This window comes from Stegastes partitus, unplaced genomic scaffold (genome assembly GCF_000690725.1).
Source record: "Stegastes partitus isolate 25-593 unplaced genomic scaffold, Stegastes_partitus-1.0.2 Scaffold1064, whole genome shotgun sequence".
NCBI lineage: Eukaryota > Metazoa > Chordata > Actinopteri > Pomacentridae > Stegastes > Stegastes partitus.
The window spans coordinates 192,269-206,366 of record NW_007578795.1 but is presented as its reverse complement, the minus strand read 5'-3'; the positions used below and the strand labels follow the sequence as shown (position 1 = coordinate 206,366).

The 14,098-nt window shown below is 39.7% G+C and overlaps 1 protein-coding gene across 1 annotated transcript; it reads right to left on the bottom strand.

The window, feature by feature from the left end:
* Positions 1-2,974: 2,974 nt before the first annotated feature.
* On the bottom strand, positions 2,975-13,802 carry LOC103367584 (protein lin-28 homolog A-like). The gene is made up of 4 exons (XM_008295665.1): positions 13,793-13,802; positions 12,375-12,529; positions 7,164-7,342; positions 2,975-3,191 (listed from the first exon to the last, which is right to left on the bottom strand). Exons 1-4 carry the CDS (start codon positions 13,800-13,802, stop codon positions 2,975-2,977), a joined length of 561 nt encoding a protein of 186 aa, XP_008293887.1.
* Between the last annotated feature and the right edge of the window lie 296 nt (positions 13,803-14,098).

Sequence of the window (14,098 nt, the reverse complement as noted above, 5' to 3'; positions counted from 1 at the left end):
GATAAATACTTTTTTGAGGAAACACAAACATTAAATAAAAAAGAAGTAATAAATATTGAAACAGACCAGTAAAAAAAATTACAATTTTTTTTTTTACAATTCATACAAACTGGTTTTTGGACCTGCTGTTCCCCAGCTGTCCATTAAAAAACCAGAACCGCACCTGAGGTAGACTTGTATAGATTTTTGACAAGACAATTTCTGTCCTGGTCGCACATATTAAGCAATAAACACAACAAAACAAACAAACAAATACAACCCACAGGAACTGGGTTTAAGTTGGAGGATTATGTAAGGTAGATAGATGTCACTGTACTGCAGCACCGGGAGCATCACGGTGAATCCAAGCACATAACTGACAACATAACAATCCTTAATGATCGATACTGATGCTTTTGAACACTTTGAATGCTCTGCTGTCAGTGAATGCATCCACCAGTCCTCCTAACATGAAAAACTACTTATTATTCTACTCATTATCATGCAGACACACAGTGAACAGTTTAGGAATCCTGTAGACAACACTGGCTATGTACAATAAGGAAACATGGTGACTTTTACAATCTACTGCCACGGCAAATCTAATCAGTGTATTTCCCAAAATGTTGAGCAATTTTACACATTCATTAAGTAAAATAAACAAAGAATGTACGTAAAGATTTAACTGTGAAAAGACTGGACATTGCTGTAGCTAGGTTGGCTAGCTCAGTGGCTACAGATGTTATGGTGTTAAGCCTCATCTATCCCACAGTGGCAAACAGGAAGTACAAATAGTAAAGTTTGTGTCCACATGCTGACTATGCTACTAGGGCAATAGTGCACATGCACCCAGGTAGTGTCTCCCACGTGCACTCCAGTGAACCAGAACAGGTCTCTACGTGGAACGGTGTCTGCAGCTGTCCATGTGCACATCCGGAAGGCTTTATTCTTTTCTTCATGACTTCTCCTACATACAGATTTAATGGTTATAGTACTCTTTCTGAGATTCAAAAACTGAAATATGCTTAGTATTGCCATTACACTGTAGAAGATGACAATTACAAATTCTGCGATATTTGGCTTCAACTTGGTGCAGTGGAAAGAACTGGTGATGCATCGTCCATCTTCATGTACAGTCAGTGGTTGATGGGGTTTAGAGTCGATGAGTCCTTTAAGTCATAGAAGGTTATTGCAGTGCTGTTGTTCTGTTCTCAAGCAGAAGATGACAGTGCATGGCTACGTTAGCAATCAGTGCACCGGGTCTTCCTGCAAACCCAAGACAATTAATAACTTCAGCATTTAGACACATCGTAAGAGAAACCATCAGAAAGTTTCTCCCTGAATTTAAATAAACTGAGAGTGGGCTAAGATCACAGTAAAAGCAGTTTAACGGGCACAATTAGTAAAATTAAACTCTAGGATGTTTTTTTTTTCTGTACAGCGACATTCAAGTAAACATACATTTACAACATGACACTGTCAATAAATAATTACACTGGAAATGTCAGAATTCATCAAGTTAGTGACGTTCTCCACAGTCTGTGTACTGAGAATGTCAAACCTTTGCACCGTTGTGTTGGATTGGTTGCGAATATCCTCAAATATTTCTGAATCACAGCACAGGGAGAGCACCTCTGAATAAATAGTTAATATAAAAAAGATAATATCTATATACATGTAGCTGCTTCACCACAATAAGGAAAGGTCTAAAACAACAATAAAAAAAAAAAGCTTCTTCTTTCTCACCTTCAGCTTTCAAGCACATGTGACTGAACATTGTGAGAAGAAATCCCTGATACATAGAAAAAATATTCCCTTTGGATAAATACAGTTGTGCAGACAAAGCCTGCCGTACAATCAACGCTGGTCTTGCATATAAATTTAATAGCAACATGGAAAGTTGGAAATTCAGACATAAATGTTACCACTAATGGAAAAGGGAGTGTGGTGAACTAGTTTCTACTGGAATACGACATTTAAAAGCAGCTTTCCTCAACTCCACTGGAAGGTGGAGGATATGGCACGAGTGTTGAGACATTCAGGTTTCACTGTGTTACCTGAAAATGTTTTCTCATACAGGCAGACACAAATACTTCTAATACCATTAAAGTATTTGGTAGCCTAGGATATGTTTTTGTCTTTACATTCACTTGCTCGGTTGTTTAATTACCTATTAATGCAGCTGTTGAGAATTTGAGAGAAAAACTCAATATTTTATGATTGAAGTTGTCATTTTCTTGCCACTGGTTCCATGAGTTTAGTTATCTGAATGGAAAACACATCCAAGAAAAAAATCCCTCTGAAAGCAGCATATGATCTTTTTCTTTCTTTCTTTTTTTTTAGAGTAGACATGTTGATTTGTCATCGTAGTAAAAGGACAAATGAAACTAATACCAGTACCTACAGTAATTAGTTCTGATGAGGTGTCCTGCTAAGACAGGGCCTAATCAGCTAACATCCAAAGCAGTACAGCCATCATTAGTGTTATTAAGTCCACCTGTGCTTTAGCTGTTAATGAAACTGCAAAACATCTGCTGTAGAAAGTGGTTTGCCAAAACCATCATGCAAGTTTTTCTGACAATTATTTGCGGCCCATAGATCAGTCAAGCACCTTCTTGTTCTTTAGGCCAACTTCTTTTACACCCCGTACATGTAATGTTTAGAGATCTGTAATCCGTAAAGACGTTTGTATTTGTATTGTGTATAAAGGCTCAGGTAACAGAGGCACTCTGCAATCAGTCCAAACAGGGACCGTCTGTGGCTACAACATGGCTGCATCAACAGTACGTTTGATTGTATCGTTCCAAAGCTAAGACACTTATCTGAGGCAGGAAATAAAACGACACTGAAAGTTTTAAAAGAGGATCTGTCTGTCATTACTCACGAAGCTTCACATCAGTACGACGGTGATGTTTCTGTCTGTTGTTCAATAAATAAAGCTCTGAGGTAGCTCTTTCTAGAAGTTCCTGTGAAAAACTCAGTTTCCCTGATTTGTTCACTCAGAGTCGTCAGAGCAGGTGGTTGGAGTTTCCTCCACCCTCTGTGAGGCTGCCACGCCCGGAGAGCCCAGAGATGACTGCTGCTGCTGCTGTGCTTTGACTGGACAGCTGGCCACCATGTGGGAAACGCTCTGGCAGAAGTGGCACTTTTTGGGCTGAGGGGGCAGCTGGCACTCTTTGGCATGATGGCCGGGACCTCCACAGTTGTAGCATCTAAAAGAACAAGTTTGAAAATAATTACTTTACTGTTAAATAAGAGCAAATGCGAATAATACATAAGACACAGAGAATGGACAGTAAAACAAAGTCCTGCATGTTTTATGATGATGATGATGATGATGATGATGATGATGATGATGATGATGTATATATGTATGATGTATGTAGCAAACCTAAGGAACCAATTCTGTTTTCCACTTGCAGGGTGGTGCCTTTTTTTTTTAAATCAATATCTTATTAGAATTTGTTTGTGAATTGTTCCGTCATCACAACGTGCAGCTGTGTCGTGTAGATTAGTGTCAGAGTGTTTAAACAGAGTCGTAGATGAGTTGTTGTGCTGAGCTGAGGGTCGGGGTGGAGACACACAACCACCTCATAGATCTGCACATTTAAACAAAGCACCAGTGTAGAGTTACATCTCAGCCATTTGAAGGTAGTCAGGGATTATTTTCATTCATGGAAAAAAACTTCTACATGAATAACTTTGATGCACAGAGATGATTTTTTTTTTTAGTTTAATTAACGACTACTCCTAGATACACTGATTGATTCTTTTTGAAATTACTTTAGTCCATTTAACAGTTTTCACAAGCAGCTGCTCCACATTTACCACCTAACAGAACTGACTGAAGTTCCTCATGTGCTGTTGTTAAATTCATCCACTAGAGGGAAGCACACCCCACGCTTGGCCTTCATGTTCACTCAACACGTTTGTCTGTCGGCTTTGGATTTGGCAGAACACATTTTACAATCACACTTTTATGTCACTATGACATATTTTAGATTTAAATCCCAATATTAAAATATTAGTTAATGAAGTTTCAAATCAAACTGAAACATTTAACAGAACAGTTTAATCACATGGTCACGTTATCATTTGGTTCCACTGAGAGCCAAGAGAAAACTGGGGATTGTGCAGCTACGTGTCACTTCAGCACTGGATCTAATGATCAGAAGCAAAGTAGATCCTGTTTGAATTCATTAGGGAAGGCTAAATTTGAAAAAAAAAAGGTCCAAGCATTGTGTTGTGTGACTGTTCAAACAGAAGCTATTGATTTTTTTGTCTATTGAGAACATGGATCGTATTGGCTCCGGCTTTTCCCGTTGCTCCCCATCTGTGGCCTAACAAGCAAATTAATCAAGTGGGTCCCTAAACATCACATAGCATGAATAACCTCTTCCAAAGACATCACATCCAAAGCAACTGTACTTGTCATAAAAAGGTTTTTTAAGAGTATTGAACTGTAACATACAGGGGCTGGAAGACAGCTCAAATATCACAATAATATTTTTTGTGTTTCTCCCACATTTGATAATATTTTATTAAGTTCGATCAGCACAATTTGTTTTTCATTCACTTCACTCTACATTGAAACTCCTGTTGTTTTAAAGGTCCGTTCATGCTCTATTCAAACACGTATTCAAAGCTCAGCAGCCTTGCACTTAATCTTCCAGTCTGCTGACTAACACCATGGATGCTGTCGTAGAAAACAAAAGGCTGATATCTGATATATTTTAAGGACAAACTTTAATATAAATCTTGAAACTGAAGAGATGAAAATGGGAAAATATCGAATGAATGCTCAAAAATGAAATAATACAACTCTGAACATGTGTTTGTTTTTTGTTTTCTTTTTTAAAAAGACTTAGACTCTTAATAAGACCAGTTTGGAACTAAGAGCCACAGGCAGAGGAGGAAAGTCGGAGAGCGTTGAGAGACAGACCAACACATTGTTTTAGCCTTTTTATGGGATTTCTTTCACTATAGAGATGTTACAGAATAACAACAGCCTTCCCATCAGCTACACAGTATAGTAAATTCTTTTTTTATTTTTAATAATTCAGACTGATTCCATTGCCTGAATGTTGTGCTGTGCTCCTGTCAATTACTTTTACTATTTATTACTTTTAGTTATCTATTTAAACTAATTATCTTTTGCGTTTGGATAAATATATCCGTTACTTTTAATTGCTTGAGCTGTATATCTATATATATTGTATAAAATATATGTTATATTGATTATAAAAAAAAAAAAAAAGTGAGCTTTTACAAGATTGAATTTCCCTTCTGGGATAAATAAAGTACTTGTCATTTCATTTCATTTCATTTCATTTCATATCAGCGAGCTATTTCAAACATTTACAGCACTGAGCTGTATAGTCATATATCTTCTATATAAGCTATTTAAACCAATTACTTTTCACTAACTATTACTACTTCAACCATTACTTTTAACAAACTGTTAAGACTTCTCTGCTTTACAACCTAGATTCATGCACTCTCGATTAACAGGGATAACTGATTCATTGCAGACTTCCTTTTTAATTAAATCTCCCAAATGTGAGTTTTAGTTGAACTCAACTTTCCAGCTGCCTCTTGGACACTGGAACAGAAGCTGTGTTGGGAATCGCTGCTCTACGGTGCAGAGGAATAAAACGTATCAGGCTTTGGATGCCAATAAGACAAATACAGGATGAGAGTTGTTTTTTAAATAAGTTCCCGCTGTGAGATGTGCAGTGATGAAAGGCAGACGGAGCCCTGCGACCTCTCACGGCTCACCAACCCCCATACCAGGCTCAGTATTGATCAGCGTGGCCATGAGGGTGGCAGAGGGAGCTCCTTTGTTTCTAAACTCTAGTGACCTCTGACTCCCTGCCCCTCCCACCCCCCCCTCCACCTCATTTGCACTCCACACCCCATTGTTGCCATGGCAGCGGTGACCTCTGACCTCTCACAGGCACCTACATCTGTGATCAATTAAATGGATCGGATCCCTTCCTCTTCTGAATACAACATTTATGTTTGGGAGAAAAGAGGGAACATGTGAATGCAATCAAATCTATAGCAGCTATTTAAGGGCAGGAAGCTGTGGATTTACTTTTATCAATGCCCAGCATGATTAATGAAGTTCAGCTTAATAAGATGTTATCACATTAATAACCTCGTCAGATCCTAATGACCTACAATCTACAAATCAGTCTCTTTTATTCCTCTGACTGCAACATTTCTGTTTGGGAACCAGCGAGAAGACGAAACATCTGAATGCAATCAAATCTAGCAGGTATTTAAAGACAGGAAGATGTGGGCCTCATTTTATCGCTGCCAGCCATGATTAATATGGGCAGACCTACTAGATGCCTATCAAATGAACAGCTTCACTGGATCTTAATTGCCGAAACAAGCTTCAAAGTCACAGACTGCAGTCGCAAATAAATGTGAGTTTGCTCCAGAAGCATTTATCGATTCATAATATATTAACAAACTTTGAACTGATAAAGGTGAGCTGTGGTTTGCACAGACAGCAATAACAAAAGAGGAGTCTTGGGAGAAACCCATCGACTGAATGATCAAGTTCAGCTTGTTGCACCACAAAGAGGCACATTTATGCAATAAAACACTGATAACTCATATTTATAAAAGTGCAGGTAGATGCACTTGTTGGTGATTCAAACCAGTCGTTTCAGGTATTTTCTAAAGTCAAGGAAAAGTTTCAGTTTCTTGTTTTAAGATGCAAACTGTAATTTTTGGAAGACCCTTGAAAATGTATATAAATGCCAAAAAGACTAATGTAAGGGCAACCAAACAGTTACATACCACACAGGAACACATGCTCCAATCAGTGAGTCTCTGGTCTGAATCCTGGCAAGGCAGAACATTTACTGAATGCCATTCTCCTGCTCTCTGTCCATACATTTCCAACCTCTCTCCACTGTATCTATCGAATAGAGGTCAAATCCCTCAAAGCTAAGATGTTCTCAGCAGCGCTGGTAGATTTGTCTTACTTTTATTAAAATAAATAGGATTTTTGGAATGCAATCATAAACTGTGTTTTGTTTATGAGGAAGTGGTCAACTGTAGTTTTAAATTTTAAACAAACTACACCCAGAATAAATGATGTTTCACAAACTGTTGAGATACTGTGGGATATTCCATTGTGCATGCAGGTTTTCTCAGACTAGACTTACTTGTCACCCTTAGAACGTCGTTTCTGAGCACTCTTTGGTCTCCTCTCGTTGCCCAGACATGGTGCTCCATCAGGCCCAGTGACCCATACAGACTCCAGCCCTTTGGATGATTTTTTGAAGGTGAACTCCACCGTCTCACCTTCTCTGAGGCTGCGGAAGCCTTCCATGTGCAGTTTGCTCTGTTGAGGAAATAGTAAATTTATTGGGGTATTAAGCAGGTATCACAGGCTGCTGGGCAGTGACAAAGCCTGGCACTTGAATAGACGTGACCAGACTCCATCACTCACACTGTGGCGGCACAGAAGCTGATACTGGCCGCCATGTAGAAGTACACCACGGCATATATACCACTCACATACTGTAAGCCTTTTTATGTAACCCCCAAATTATTAAAGAAAAATCTGAAACAGCTCTTCCATGCAACGCCTTTTGAACTGTGGATATTGTGATTTAAAACACATTAGGGTCAGGATGTGACTCCAGGTCTATAAATATATGTGTAGTTGTGTCAGGTGGCCAGAGTGGTGGCCGAGCCCAGCCCAGGCCACGCCGTCACTCCATTCCTGACACATGGATGGATATATAAGATGCAAACTGTGTAATGTTCTCCTACAAACCAGCAAGATGGGTTTTACCCAGTTGTTATGAATACTGGACTTTCTGAGCAAGTCTCATGTGCTGAGGAACATTATGAAATAAGATCAGAAGTTACAGAACTTCTAATCAGTGCGCTGTGATGAGACACACTAAAGAACTTAAACATTTATTTACACCAGGCATCATCGATTCAAATAAAAATAAGTTTGGCCTCAGTGCATATTTTTGAGGCAAGCTTTACATCTCATCGACAGTGATGCACCAGAATCATATCTAGTTTTCAAATTTGTCTGCAGCCTGGTTTTCATCCAAATATTTTTTTGATCTAAATTCTGAATACATTTTCAGAAAATCTGCAAAAGGAAATGCCAATCAGTGTATTTTCTCCCGTACTGTTAGATCAGTATTAGGTGTCAGCCAAGTGGCAACCTCCACGGCTGAAAAATAAATTCAATGTCGAGTGACCTGCAGTTCTTCTAATGTCCACTTGAGGCTGATTTCAGAAGTGACTCTGTTCCCACAGACCTCCACGTTAACATGTTTAACTTTACAGCAGAAATAAACATGTTTTCAGCTTGGTACAAAAATGGTTTTGGTCTGAATAGCTAATTTCCCCTTTCATGACACCTGAACATTTGGATCATTTTTCATACAACTTAGCTGTTTAAAGTGCTTAAAGTGATGTCCATCTATTTTCCAACATAAAGACATTTTCGTGACACTTTGAGTGTTTTCTTGTTCATTCGTTGTTGTTTTTGTCACATTTTCAGTGCATCCACTTAGTTCTTTGCGCAATCTGAAAATGTGCATCAAACTGTCAGATAAAGGCATTTACTCCTGTAATCGGTGTCTTGACATTGGTGCGTATACATCTAATTACTCACTACTTTAGAAAATAAGACTAAAGCATTATTCTGTGACTGCTGCATTGTTATGCCAAACTGAAAATTAAGAGCAGTTCAGTGTGTCCAGTGTGGAAATACTCACATTATGACCAAGTGTCTTCAGATTACATGAATGGAATCCATGTTTTTATCATTACAATTTGAGCCATTTTGTCCAAAACATCTGAGTCACAAAGAGACTACATATATGTGTGCAGGCCATCACTTACACTGACTTTAAGTTCACTGTTTTAGGTCAGACTTTCTTATAAATGTGGCTATTTAGCTATTTAGGTTCTTGATGTACAAGATATGCAGTTGCCAACAGTGAGTGCACACCTGAGACAAAGGTATAAATGCTGCATTAATTAAAACATGTCGTCACTGAATCCTCTGCTTCCTCGTTAAAGTCCACCAGCCCTGTTAAAACATCAGTGCTTTCACACAAACCTCCTCTCCTCTTGTGTCTCCAAACAAACTTCCAAAGCATTCTTAACCTCAACCCCCTCTGCTTGCTCAGCACCACCACCAATCTGTCCATCTGCTCAAGCCTCCAACTGACCACTGCACTGAAGGATGCTGGGAAATGACACAGGGGAAGAGTGCATTTCTGGGATGGTTACCAGAGGAAGTGGAAGGAAGGAGAAGAGGAAGTCATGCATCAGCATAGTTTGACTAAAAAGGATAAAAATGATTTATTCTGTAACTCAGATGTAATGAGGATGAGGGTTACGGAGAGGGCTGGAAATGTTTGAACTCAGTCTGAAGGTTTTGAAAGCTAGAATGCATTTTGTGCCTTATTTCAAGAGTAGTTTGTATAAAATCAAATGCTGCACAAACTCTCTGTTGTAACTGAGTTAAAAGATAAATCAATAAATCCCATTAAAAGACCAAAATGACAAAAAATTGCTCTCACTAAGTAACGTCTGTGAGGCCAAACCCTGATAAACAATATTTATATCACTGACCTCCTTGTTCCAGGTAAACTTAAAGCAGCTGTTTCTTCTCCCTTGTTTTTGGCTTGAAATTACATTTCACTAGTTTGCAGGTTATTCTGTGTGCTCGGGGAGCTTTGCCAGATGAAACAAATCAGTTAGTCTAAGTCCAGGCATGGCTGAAGGACGTAAAGGCCTGGATGACCTGTCATCTTTAATAACAGAATTTATTGTATTTTGTCCTGAATACCTCAGAAACACACTTTCTAACCAGATAGATGGCGCTGCATTGGCCTCCAGTTCTACTGTAAGTAACCTTGGAGTTGTTTTTTTTACCAGGACATGTCCTTTAACTCATACATAAAACAGGACAGCTTTCTTTCACCTGCGTGATATTGTCAAAATCAGGACCAACCTGTCTCAGAGCAGTGCTGTGAAGACCCAATGCCTGCATCTGTAATCTCTACGCTGAACGACCATACATCATTATTATCTGGATGTCCAGTTAATTTTCTTAAAAACCTCCACTTGATCCAAAATGCTTCAGCCAGAGTTCTGGCAGGAACCAGTAAGAGAGATCATATTTCTCCCATATTGGCTTCTCTTTAATGGCTTCCTGTGAAATCCAGGATAGAAGTTGAAAATCCTTCTTCTAATATGTAAGTCTCTTAATGACCAAGCACCATCTTATCATACAGACCTTATTGTACCGTATCATCCTGACAGAGCTCTTCTCTCTCAGACTGCAGGTTTACTTGTGTTTGCCAGAGTTTCCAGAAGCAGAGCAGGAGGCAGAGGCTTCAGTTATCAGCTCCTCTGCTGTCATTCTGACAGTCAGACACTTTCTACAGTGATTGTACAGCAGCAATGTGTCTCACTGCATCAGACGTTCCATCATTCACCATTTTATTGTAAGAATACAATAATAAATCCCTATTTATATAGCAGTCAGTTAATAATTAGTTTAATGGGGGAAACCAGTAGGATTAGAGAACAGACTGATGAAAAGACGTCTTTTATTCATTCTGCCTGTTTTTGGTTGATTTTGCTTTTATCAGCGCAACAACTTTTCCACCTCAGCCAAGCCTAAAAGTTTTTTTGATAGTTGCAGATTTGACTGAACTTTCTGTGCTTTATTCAGGGTTTGGTCGATGTGAAGGCACCTTGTAATGTTAGGTTTGTTGAAAACACACTGAGACATTAAGCTCTTTGCTTCCAGAAGCTTTAGAGAGGCTGCAGAGCAAAGCTACACTGAAAATTCAACATAAACTACAAGTCTACCTTCATTTAATGTGATGTGTCCTTAATTCACAGCTAACTGATCATCAACAGCCCAGATTATAATCTCTCAGGTGACTAAACTTCTGGACACCAAATTAACACTCACGTTGCTCTGAAGCCCCAAACACGCATATAAGGGGCCCTTATTCCCGCTTTATTGTCAGATGATTTACAGCAACACCGGCTCAGAGAAACCTGAGACTGAAGTCTCTGCTAAAAGGCTCCACGTGGGTCTGGAGTGTTGAACTGAAACTTAAGGGCTGGGTGGGCTCCCTGATGCTTTAATGACTTTATAACAGGAAGCAGGGTTGGATGGGGGGAGGAATGAGCCTTGTTATCTCTGCTTTAGCCTCTAACCCCTTTAAAATAGAAATGCTTGAGCTCAAACAACCCCCCGCCCCCCGCACAGTGTGAGGTGGAGAGGCAGCATGTTGGACCAGGTTGGCTTAAAGGTCTGTTAATCTTCACATAATTTTACACATAATCACCCGGGGAATTTGCCAGCTTCCTTTCAAGTTTTACTCTTCTATTAAACTGCAATGTTTTATATGACTTTGGTCAGTTCCTAAAACACTAAGCTGGCAAATTCAGCATAATGCAGCTTAAACCTAAGACCTGATATCTGTCAATAAATCAATTCCCTTGCAAAAACTGAATACACGAGTTACAGACACATGCTTCTCTTACAGAAACATAATGTTTTGCATGTTTCATTTGGAGGAGAACACTTTCTATTTACAATTCAAAATTAGTCTTTCTACATTTGAACATTTTCTGACAACAGAAGAAGATATTGCATGTGAGAAAACAAAGACATGTTTAAACAAAGACATTACATGCCTTTGTTTAAACATGTCTTTGTTTAGTATGCAAACACATTTCATGTAAAACGTCATTTTAACTTGTGACAATACACATTTAAGGAATATGCAATAAAAGCCCAACACAAAAGCTACCAAAGAAAACACATGTATAAGTTGTCATAACAGATCAAGCATGACTTGGCAACTAAAGCCCTGAAGGGAGCACGGGTGTGTTTTATTTGTTGCTCGTTAAATTTCCTATTATTATATGAATGTGTTTATTCTTTTTTTAAAGTGCATTAAAACAGCTTCAACAGGTTTGATTAACCAATAAAACAGCCTCACATTTAAGCTCATGACTCATAACTCAGAAAGACTGGTGCAAACTGTTGCATTATTGTTTTTGTGGAGCCAGTTATGAGTTATTTTTCGAATGCTTGACAGTTTTTATCTGAGCTGGATTGAGCCATGTTCAGTATTTATATGTGCAGAATGGCACCGGTGTCTTTATGAGTCTTAACTGTGACCCCAGAGCAGCTACTCAGTAATAGTGTGAGAGTTGGGACAGACTCCACCAACAGTATTCTAGATACTTTATCTGCTTCATGCTCATGTAGGACAGTGAAATGCAAAGTCACTGTGTGAAGCTGCTCTGGACAACCAGGGCCCTGCACATGCTGGAGCCTCTCCTCAATGTTTCAGTGTAATCACCTGGTGGACGAACACATCCAGCGGTGTCTGCAGAGGAGCTCCATCCCTGCTGCTCATGGACAGGAAGCCGAAGCCCATCCTCACGTTGAACCACTTGCAGACGCCGCTGCCCCGGAACAGAGCCGGGTCGTCCTCCTCGGCCTGCACACAGCCTCCTGCAGCACAAAGGCTCAGAGTAAACGGCAGGTTCACAAACAGCAGCTCCCATAGAAACAACTGCACAAATACTGACAAGCACTTTCTCACAGGATAGAAGTGGAAAATATCCACTAACAATGTGGTTGCAAAAAAAACAAAGGGCAGCCTGTGCAGTGTGAGTGCAAAATGTTTTAGACTTCATTGTTGTTGCTCTAAAATGTCAGAATATCATAGTAAAGGCCGTCAGCATTTTCCAAAGCCCAAGATGCAAGGTTTTGATATCTTCACACCAACAGTGAAAACCCTAAAAACAACCATTTTAACAGGACAGAGGATCACATAGCCAACAGTTCCTCACAGCTGAGAAGCTAGAAGAGATTCTTTTTCATTGTCATTGTTGCATGAACATTTACATCTAATCTGTTCACTACTATTGCTCCGTCTTTATCAGTTTGCAGTGTCACTGCTGCAGCTGTGATGAAACAATCATGAATTCACACAATTAATGTCAATAAATTATTCCTGTAACCATGAAATAATTGCCAGAAAATTCATATTTTTTAAAACTGGTGTATTTATTGAACATTCTGACAAAGAATAAAAATTACATCAATTTGAGTTTTATTTGTATCATTGCTGCTACATCCGACATTTTTGGTGCATAAATTACGATCTATGGTGGATTATCTGTGCAGTGCCTGTGTCTGATTGTATACATCAGGTTTATCATGAAAACACTGATGATGACAGGGTCTCAAACACGCATGTGTCAAATATGAAATCGTAAAAAGATTTTTTTTTTTTTTTTTTTAAATCACTCAACTGTGTCCATATTGGACTGTCAGTTCTAATGTTCAGTGATGTGTTCACACAACAATCCAAAACTCTCACAAAAACTGTCCGTCTGTGCGTAACAGCAGCAGAACGCGCAGGTTCGGTGACTGGAATTCCTTCTGTCAACAATAAAATGAATAAACAGTGTTGGAGAAAATCTTGACATCTTTTCAGTTCAAATCAAACGAGTGAATCCGATTTAGAGGTTCCCCAGAGAACAAGTCTGACTGCGTGTTTTCTACCTGGTTCCGGCGGGTTGGAGGTGACGGTGGCGCCTCCACCCTCCCTCCAAACTCACAGAACCTGTCTTCTGATACCAAACCACTTCTGGACAGAGTTGACTGAATTCACTCCCAATCAGCAGCAGAACACAAACACAATGCAAGAAGAAGAAATGCATGTCTGCCGTCTCTTCTCCTGCTTTATATCCGAGCATCTCCTCGTACCTTCTGCCATGGTGGGAGGTTTCCACAGCCTCCTGCAGAACCAGCTCCGGCCCGGGACTCTGTCACATCACAGGAGCTCCATGCATGCTGGACCTGCAGCCTCTCAGCCGGTGTGTGTCTGTGTGCGTAATCCTCCAGGAGAAATAACGCGCTCGTCCTGCGTCCTGCTCTCTTCTTGCACAATATGAACGAGCCCCCTGACCCTCCTACCTCTAGTAACCCCCAACGCACACACACACACACGCACATGCACGCACACACCCACACACACACACACACGAGCACTTTTCGTTCAAGTCCACGTGA

Coding starts and splice junctions, on each gene's coding strand:
- LOC103367584 (XM_008295665.1), bottom strand. Junction 7,343..12,374: donor TGGATGTGTTCGTCCACCAG/GTGATTACACTG, acceptor TTTCCTCAACAG/AGCAAACTGCACATGGAAGG. Junction 3,192..7,163: donor CGACGTTCTAAGGGTGACAA/GTAAGTCTAGTC, acceptor TTGTTCTTTTAG/ATGCTACAACTGTGGAGGTC.